Source organism: Armigeres subalbatus, chromosome 2 (genome assembly GCF_024139115.2).
Source record: "Armigeres subalbatus isolate Guangzhou_Male chromosome 2, GZ_Asu_2, whole genome shotgun sequence".
In the NCBI taxonomy this organism is placed as follows: domain Eukaryota; kingdom Metazoa; phylum Arthropoda; class Insecta; order Diptera; family Culicidae; genus Armigeres; species Armigeres subalbatus.
In genome coordinates, this window is record NC_085140.1 from 376,689,647 (window position 1) to 376,699,850 (window position 10,204).

The 10,204-nt window shown below is 38.6% G+C and overlaps 1 protein-coding gene across 1 annotated transcript; it reads right to left on the bottom strand.

Moving 5' to 3' along the window:
- Window positions 1-1,376: 1,376 nt before the first annotated feature.
- On the bottom strand, window positions 1,377-4,523 carry LOC134217273 (aldehyde dehydrogenase 1A1-like). Its single transcript, XM_062696035.1, has 2 exons — window positions 3,663-4,523; window positions 1,377-2,283 (listed from the first exon to the last, which is right to left on the bottom strand). Exons 1-2 carry the CDS (start codon window positions 4,474-4,476, stop codon window positions 1,631-1,633), a joined length of 1,467 nt encoding a protein of 488 aa, XP_062552019.1. The 5' UTR covers window positions 4,477-4,523; the 3' UTR covers window positions 1,377-1,630.
- Between the last annotated feature and the right edge of the window lie 5,681 nt (window positions 4,524-10,204).

Genomic DNA, 10,204 nt, shown 5'->3' on the forward strand with positions numbered 1-10,204 from the left:
GGATCTATCCCGTAGGGTGGTCGATATTGGCTATTTTTGTCAAATACCGGTATTCGGTATTTGATGCTGTCAATACCGTTAATGCCGGTAGCATACCGGTTTTTGTGAAAATTTCAGGAAGTAAAAGAAAAATTTTTGATTTGGACTTTCGGATGAAAAACAATATTTGTTGACAAACTTCAAATGTTAAAATCATTGCTTGTTGAGCTGGGCAAAGCGAAACTTAAGTAGACATTACATACTGAGCGACTCATCTCCCAATCCGCATTGTATTTTGTTAGCAATGTTGCCAACTACTGAGAATGCCCTCTCTGGTTCAATCGAAGTAGGACGAATGGTTCCAAGGCTGTCGGAAATCAGTGTCAAATATTTGCCCTTTGTATGCAAGGATCTTCAAGATCCCATACGCTTGCCTAATCAAAGTAGCCCTGGCTCTAGCATTTCCAATATGCATGATTGTTCATTTCGTAGTTGGTAGTTGCTAGAGGAAAATTAATTCGACAATCATTGCTGCATGAGACTTACACCAATTGCAAAAGAGTTCGTGGAGCAGTACCAGGCGGGATTCATGAGCGAACGCTCCATCACGGACCAGGTGTTCGCCGTACGCCATATATTGCAGAAATGCTGCGAATACAACATAATAATCAACTAAGCCGCATATGATACAACCAATCCTGAACAGCTATGGCCGGATAAAGTGGTACGGTTGACCAAATCGACGATGGATCGGGTGATGTACGTAGTTCGAGTTTCAAGGGCATTCTCAAGTCCCTTTGAAACATGCAGAGGGTTACGCCAAGGTGATGGTCTTTCGTGTCTGCCGTTCAACATCGAAGGTGGTCGAAGAATTCATGTACTCTGCCGTTAATGGTACCAGCAGAGAATTTCGGAGACACATGGAGAACAAATAACAAACAATGAACAATGAACATGTTGAACAATGAACTAATAATAATAAGAATCCTTCTTGAAAATTGTTAAATTTTTAATTCTAGGAATAGGTTTTCTAAGGTTCTACGTCGAAATATATTATTGAATGTTTCTTGCATTAAAACACTAGGCGTAGTAACAGGCTGTGTCGTGAAACCATTCCCTTTACTCTTTGAACTTGTTTCACAAATAGTCGAACAGCGGTTGCATTTTTTAGAAGTAGAATTGCGAAATCCACAAAGCCTTCTGAAATTTCTTAAGGTTTTAAGAAAGCTATCGCTTTTACCTGAAGCATTTTTGATTAATAGCGTTATGATGAGTAGAATTCTTTCAAATAAAACACCGGTTCTGCATGAGGTCTATTCCTTTCTTAAAAGTAAATGTTTACGAAAATAATAATAATAAAACAATTTATTTATTTATTTATTTATTTAGGTGGTGTATGCTTACAATAAGGCAAAATATATTAGATTACTTCTTAATACGTACTGCATTCGCACGATTTACGGCAAAGGAAAAATCTATGTTATTTTTATTACAAGCTTGCTTGGAATAGGCAGAAACATGTGACAAGACATATTTATCTTTTATGTAAAATAATCTTTTAACAAACTGAAAAAATGTTCACGTGTATTTCTTTATCTAGCGATGCGATAATTAAACAAGAAATTTGCTGTTGCACTAACGGAACCATGATTCAGACCTTAGCGGGCAGCTTGATAGAGACGGTCTTCGTTTCTAAGTACTCCTCCAAGCCTTCCTTGCCCATTTCACGACCCACACCGGACTGCTTATAGCCACCGAACGGTGCTTGGATCGCCAATGCCATATAAGTATTGACCCAAACGGCTCCGGCCTCGACGGCATTGCTAAAGGTGAGCGCATTGTTTAGGTTTTTGGTCAAAATTCCAGCTGCCAGGCCAAAATTAGTGGCGTTTGCCCGTTCGATAACCTCGTCCAACGTTTTGAACTTGAAGATGCTTTGAACTGGGCCGAAAATCTCCTCTCTGGCGATGGTCATGTCATCGGTAACGTTGGAAAAAACGGTCGGTTCGATGAAATATCCTTCCTCTCCAACCCGAACACCGCCGGTCTCCAGTTTGGCGCCTTCCTTCTTGCCTATTTCGATGTAGCCGAGAATCTTCTTGAACTGCGTTTCATCGATTTGAGGTCCATGTTGGGTCTCTTGGCTGAACGGATTGCCCACCTTGCGTCCCTTCGCCAGTTCGATGGCTTTCTGTACGAACGCATCGTAAATTTCCTCCTGTACGAAGGTACGAGAAGCTGCAATGCAGACCTGGCCCATGTTCTCAAACACACCATTATAAGCAATCTGAGCAGCCTCGTCCACTGGAATATGTTCAATAATACAATGAAATACACCATGTTAGTTTGATGACTCGTTTCAATATGACATAAACATGAATTTAAGTCGCCAAGGTAATAAATTGTAATACAAAGAATAGATAATATAGTGTGTTATAAATGATGCAATAAAATAGATTTCAAGAAGGAAAAAGAACGAAAAAAATTATAAGAGCAAACTAAGTAATTGGAATAGGGAAGTATAGTGGAAATAGAATTTCTATCCTACCTTTCTGGTTCACTAGTATTGTAGTAGAAGGCTATAATTTCAATACAAAACACAACTTATGATAGGGAAGGACGAAGGAACATAATTCATATACTAATCCACTTAGCTCGAAGCATTTAACAAATGTCCGTGTATGTATGTGTAAAGTATGTGTAATTCCTAGTCTTAAAAATGTTTCATACGGAAGGAGGAGAGCAAATCCGACGCAGAAAGTTTTATTCGACGGGAAATCCTTTTTAGTTTATACTATTATTTTTTCACAATATATTCAGCCATTTCAGCAAAACAAAAAAATTGAATTACATTTTACTTTGTTAAGGCATGTTGCATATCATTACCCTGATGATTAAATAATATTCACTCAGCATGGATGGTTCGCTGTGAAGCATTTGTAAAAGCAATAGAGGTAATATACTATAGAGGACGATTGTCGCTGCGATTCCCTTTGTTATCGTCCCCAAACATGTTGGGTATCTATCTGTCAAAACAGGTCAAAACGTACTGATTTTTCCTTCGATGACATTTAGTGCCCTATCCTCGCCAGCAAAAGATGTTTCGCAAGTGACGACAGCGACAATCTTCTTCTATAGTTTATTATCTCTATTGTAAAAGCCGTAAAGTATACGGAAGGATGAAACTACGTAGTAATGAATACAATCCACCCTATTTCAGAGTTGCATATAAAAAGTTGAGGTAATCGTATGAAGCAACATGTTTTTCACATGTTTATCCAAAGAAAAATACAAACGTTTTTGCATCTCGAATGGTCCAGAATTATTCAAATGAACGGGCTTGGTTGTTATGTGGCTACCACTTCTGTTTAATACCTGTATCTGATACAGGTAGCGGAGTCCCTCAAGAAATGCGGATAAAGGCATTTCCGTTCCAACCGTAGAATAAAATTGAACAGTACTAACTTATCTTAGGACAAGTCAACAATGTAGTCAGTTATACGCATTATCTATATACAAAATTTTAATGTTTTATGTAAAACTTTACCATGGTCCAAGGTCTAAGTCATAAAATTTGTTGGAATACGCGTTGAAATTAGTAAACATTTTATGCCGATACACATTATCACACCATGCTATCATCATTGATAATCTAGCACTACAATAAACAAAACACATCTCACCGTCAACATCATTGCAAATAACCAGCGGACTCTTGCCGCCCAGCTCCAGCGAAACCTTCTTCAAGTTACTCGCCGCACCAGCCATCACAACCTTTCCCACCTCAACCGAACCGGTGAAGGCCACCTTGCGGATGTCCGGATGCACTGTGATGGCATTACCGGCCGTGGGTCCGAATCCGGGCACCACATTGATCACACCGGGGGGAAAACCGGCTTCCTTCGCCAGTGAACACATGTACAGAGCCGTTAGGGGTGTCTGCTCGGCTGGCTTCATTACGATAGTGCAGCCAGCAGCAATGGCTGGACCCCACTTCCAGACCAACATCGGCAGTGGATAGTTCCATGGGATAATTTGTCCCACTACTCCGTACGGTTCCTTACGAGTGTAAGTCAGGTGGGGTCCATCAGAAGGAACGGTCTCGCCGGTTATTTTATCAGCCCAACCAGCAAAATACCGCAGAGAAGCCACGGAACCGTGTACGCTGTAAACTGCATTTATGTAAGGTTTTCCGTTATCCAACGACTCCAAACTTGCAAGCTGGTGCAGATCGCGCTCCACTAAATCGGCCAGTTTGTACAATAGCTTCCCACGAGCCGATGCATCCGTCTGGCGCCACTTTCCACTTCGCTGGAAAGCTGTCTTGGCAGCCTCAACGGCCAAGTCTACATCGGCTTTGTCACCTTCGGCGATGTCCACGATTTTCTGACCCGTCGATGGGTTCACTGTTGGAAAAACTTTACCACTAACAGCATCTACGAATTCATTGTTGATGAAGATCTGCGTGTACTTAATCTCTGGGTTTGAATTTGCCATAGTGAATTTATTAAGAAACAATGAAAAAGTGCGAATCGACTGCTTGGGAATGCTTCTCGAAAGGGTTTGTAGAGGAACTCAAGATTTTGACCTGCTGCTTCAGTTTTAAAAACAGCTATCTGGAATGCGCGTTTGTGTGCGCCGTTTTCATTCATTAAGGTGATTTGCCGTTTGTACACTTCTGACCATATGTTTGGGGATACCTTCAACGATTTAAATTTCGTTCGTTTCCAAGACGTAGTCGTAACGAACGCAACAGACATAAATGATCACCAAAAATCTATTTTAAGGCGAGTATTTTTGAAGTTTTCAGGGAATAAGTAAACACAATCTAGTTATGTTTTTGTCAATTTTGTTTAGTCCATTTTCGTCCCTAACAATGCCTTCAACCTGCACACCATCTAGGGAAGATACATCAATTCCATATCACAAAAATTGGTCATTTTCAACAATTGTGTAATGACACGATGGCATCTCGGGCCAAAACAGAATGTCACATTTTTGGGAGCGGAGAAATTCGCGACTTAATAAGGTACCAGTCAAAACGATTAATGCAAGAGATGGCGTTTTTTCAGTGGTAGTAAAATCGAAATTTCATCACTATAAAACTACTAATCAGTGCAAACTAAGTGCAGGAGACAAGCTTTTCACCTCATACTTCATTCCTTATCACTATTTTCTTCTAAAACACTTCCATTTTCCATAAATTTGCGAAATACGTTATTTTTCCATACATTTTATCGATTTCCAACTACCATTCTTCCATGAGCTCATGCTGAAAATTGTGAGAATCTCAAAACATAGAGTAGCGGGTTTAACAAAACAGATAGAAACGCCGGTATCGCCACTCAGTGACGAGTACCGTAAGCATGATGCACGGAAGGTTGTTGTCTACACTTTTTACGGCTGCTGCACCCTGGAAGTAAATGCCATCGAAGTAAACAGTCGGTCCCTTATTCTTCACGCACAGTCTGACAGATCCTTATGGGATTTTATTGTGGAGGAACAGAAGGAACAAGAACAAGAAGTGATTGGCGGCCATGTTTCACGCACAGTCTGAAATAGCAATGATAGCAATGAGATTTTGCCATAAGAGTGAGTAGAGGCATTACCTTCGTATTCGCGAATGACAGCGGTCGCTGCTGAATACATTCTTCTTTACATGTCTGCTGTTGGTGGTGGCGGGCGTTAAGTACGGCTTGCTGAATATGCCGCACCCACAGATCGCCTGCCACATTAAGTACTTCTAGGAAAAATATGTCGACCTTCGACCTGCTGACGATGAGCTCCAGTCCGGCGATCTGTATGGTGTATGTACGTCTCGTCATCCATTACGATGCTTTTTGGCTGCAACAACCACTCGTAGTACAGATTCCTGAGGATTTCAGAACGAGTTGTACGTTTATCCAACGAAGCTTTTCGAGTTGCACATATGCTATTTTTTGCAATGACGAAAAATGGGTTTAATGTGATAAATTTATACCAAAATTTTCAACCGTCTAAGACGAGTTTAGTACTCTCCATTTAATTCCACTACGTTTTGTTATCTTCTGCAGAGCTTAAGCTTAAAATATTTGTTCCACCAAAATGTTTCAGTCTGGTTTACTTCACATGATCAAAAGAATCACAAAATCATAATGCTGCAGAAAACAATCAGATTACGTGTTATTGTGCCACATTGCGTAGCTCTTTTTTTTTTATTTTATTTGCTAATTATCTAATACATGTATTCATCTCTTAGACTAGGTGTTCCGTGTTTTCTTAACACTATCATCCTTATTTGCTATGTTATATTTTTAGTTATTATTAATACATTTCAATTGCCTCTGGCAGTTAGAATTTTTCCTCTGGTTGAATTGAACCATGTAGGAATTACAATGTTTTCAACTTAAACTAATCTTAACCTATTTTATATAGAAGATTGCAACGATTTTTGTCTAAAATTGGAAATTATTTTGTTGGACATTTGTTGCAATGTCTCAATATTAGAAATTCTATGAAGTTCATTGGTACTATACCACGGAGGCAACTTCAGAATCATTTTCAGAATTTTATTTTGAATCCTCTGAAGTGCCTTCTTTCTGGTATTGCAGCAACAAGTCCATATCGGCACAGCATACAACATGGCAGGTCTAAAAATTTGTTTGTAAATCAAAAGTTTGTTTTTAAGACAAAGATTTGATTTTCTGTTTATAAGTGGATATAGACACTTAATATATTTGTTACATTTGGCTTGAAGGTCTTCAATGTGATTTTTAAAAGTTAATTTTTGATCTAGCAGAAGTCCTAAATATTTAGCTTCGGTAGATCAATTAATTGGAACCCCATTCATAGTGACAATATGTCTGCTAGAAGGTTTCAAATAAGAAGCTCTCGGCTTATGTGGGAAAATTATAAGCTGAGTTTTGGAAGCATTCGGGGAAATTTTCCATTTTTGCAAGTAAGTGGAGAAAATATCCAAACTTTTGCAATCTACTACAAATGACACGAAGGCTTCGCCCTTTGGCTGAAGAGACCTGTGTCATCTGCAAACAAAGATTTTGACACTCTGGTGGTAGATCAGGTAAGTCAGAAATAAAAAATGTTCTACAATATGGGCCCCAGTATGCTGCCTTGGGGAACACCAGCTCTTACAGGTAATCTATCAGATTTAGAATTCTGATAGTTTACCTGCAGTGAGCGATCTGATAAATAATTTTGGATCAGTTTAATAATGTACAGAGGAAAATTAAAATTCATCAATTTTACAATCAAACCTTTATGGTAAACATAGTCAAATGCTTTCTCTATATAAAGAAGAGCAACTCCAGTCGAATATCCTTCAGATTTGTTGAGTCGAATTAAATTCGTAACTCTTAATAACTGATGAGTGGTTGAATGCTCATGGCGAAAACCAAATTGCTCATCAGCAAAAATAGAATTGTCATTAATATGAACCATCATTCTATTTAAAATAATCTTTTCAAACAGTTTGCTTATTGAAGAAAGCAAACTGATTGGGCGATAACTAGAAGCCTCAGCTGAATTTTTGTTGCTTTGGCGTTTTTCCATTTATCTGGGAAGTATGCCAATTGAAAACATTTGTTAAATAAATTAACCAAAAAGGATAAAGAGCTCTCAGGAAGTTTTTTGATAAGTATGTAGAAAATACCATCATCACCCGGGGCTTTCATATTTTTAAATTTTCTAGTAATAGATCTCACTTCATCCAAATTATTTCCCAACGAAGGGTCAAAAACATTATCTTGGTTGAGAATGTCTTCGAAGCTTCGTGTAACCTGATCCTCAATTGGACTAGTGAGACCTAGACTAAAATTATGGGCACTCTCGAACTGCTGAGCAAGTTTTTGAGCCTTTTCGCCATTTGTTAAAAAAAATTTATTTCCCTCTTTAAGCGCTGGAATTGGCTTTTGAGGTTTTTTAAGAATTTTCGTAAATTTCCAAAAGGTTTTCGAACTGGGATTCAACTTCGAGATACTATTCTCAAAGTTGGTATTTCTCAGAATAGCGAAACGTTTTTAATTTCATTTGCAAATCTCGCCAAATAACTTTTAAGAAATGGGATCGCGAGTTCTTTGGTATTGCCTTCGCTGCGCATTTTTAAGACGGATCAATAGCTGAAGATCGTCGTCAATAATAATGGAGTTGAATTTAATTTCACATTTAGGAATTGCAATGCCTCTGGCTTCGACAATTAAATTCGTCGAGAGCATTATCAATATCACTTTTGGTATCGAGAGGAATATCAACATCAAAATTCCTTTCGATATACGTTTTATATAAATCCCAATCAGCTCTATGATAATGAAAAAGTAGAGCTGATTGGATTATAAATGGCTTCTTGAAAGATTTCAAACGTCACAGGAAGGTGATCAGAGTCAAAATCAGCATGAGTTACCAATTGGCCACACAGCTGACTTGAATCCGTTAAAACTCAATTGTAGAAGGATTTCTACTGGAAGAAAAACAAGTAGGGCCATTGGGATATTGAATAGTATAATATCAAGCAGAACAATCTTCAAATAAAATTTTGCCGTTGGAATTGCTTTGAGCATTATTCCATGAACGGTGTTTGGCATTGAAGCCACCAATTACGAAGAATTTTGATTTGTTGCGAGTCAGAATTTGAAGATCAGCTTTCAACAAATTCTTTTGCTGCCCATTGCATTGAAAAGGCAAGTAGGCTGCAATGAAGGAAAATTGACCAAAATTTGTTTCAACAGAAACTCCCAAGGGTTCAAAAACTTTGGTTTCAAACGAAGAAAATAATTTATGTTTGATACGTCTATTAATGACAATAGCGACCCCACCACAGGCGCTGTCAAGACGATCATTTCTGTAGATAAAATAATTTGGATCTCTTTTAATGGAGAGTCCGGGCTTTAAATAAGTTTCTGTTATAATGGCAATATGCACATTATGAACTGTTAGGAAATTGAATAATTCATCTTCCTTAGAGAGCGGGCATTCCAATTTAGAACTTTCACACAATTATTTAGATCCATTAAAACGGAGTCCGATAACAATTTTTTGTGTGTACTTTATACCAACCTGAACAGCTTCTGGTATGGTATTTGCTTTGAACATTGCATCAATCATGTGATGCAATTGTTCAGTTAAAAAATCAAAATCGGAAGCAGTCATGCTACCTGAATCGGCAACATGACCATTATTTTCCGTTGGGACATGGGTATAAACCTCATTTTGAGAAGAGAAATTTTGTCTACCAGCAGCGATGTTTGCATACGTAGGTACATTGGAAAAATTGGAATTTACTGAAGTGCTTGCTACCCGTTGACGAGCGGCAAAATTTGTTTGTGAATTGTGGTGGGTATGAATTGCTCGACCGGTAAATGGTTTCGAAATTTGAGCGTTTGAAAAATGTCTACCCGTCGAATCTGGGATCCGATTGGAATTTCCCGTCATCAATTTTGCACGGGAATTCAAAACTTTTTTGCGTGAAGGGCATTCCCAGAAATTGGATTTATGATTGCACTGGGTGGGGTTTTGGAAATTTCCCCCAGGCCTGCGGAAATGTTCCCATGTAACACGGACATGAGACATAATACAGGCCTTTTCCAAACTTTTCATATTATTTAGTTCACTTTTGTTAAAATGAATTAAATAAAATTCTTGAGAAATGCCCTCTGGGAAGTACCAGAGTGGGATTTCTTTTTCATCTTAATTACTTGGATCCTTGTGAAAATCCAAGTAATTGAGAAATTTCAATTTTAATCTCATCCAGTGATTTGTCATCACTGGGAGACCTTCAAGACGACTTTGAACAATCGCTCAGTTTTGTCGTCGTATGTGAAGAATTTATGGCGTTTCTCAGTTAAATACTGAAGAAGCGATCGTTAAAGGATCCCGGCAAAACGCGGCAGTCACCCTTCCTAGCAATCTGAAATGAAACCTTGATCCCCTGAAGGTTACTCAAAATCTCATTCCGGAGGCCAGAAAACTCGGCAACAGATACCACAATTGGCGGAATCCTTTGCTTTTTCGCATGAATCAGATCACCTGGGCTAGAGGTATATTCGGTTTGCTCAATTTCATCATTAATCAAATCGAACTGATTGCTCAGTTCGATTGGAGAAGAATTATTTCCGATATTAGAGTTAGAAGGAATATTTGAATTCTCCAGCTTCCTTCTATTTTTCCGCGCTTTGGCAGGACGGTCTTGAAACCTTGTTTCTTTGAAGGAAGTGGAGAATTCAGAGGCTCCCCT

Coding starts and splice junctions, on each gene's coding strand:
- LOC134217273 (XM_062696035.1), bottom strand. CDS start 4,476: ATGGCAAATTCAAACCCAGAGATTAAGTACACGCAGATCTTCATCAAC. Junction 2,284..3,662: donor TATTTGCAATGATGTTGACG/GTGAGATGTGTT, acceptor AACATATTCCAG/TGGACGAGGCTGCTCAGATT.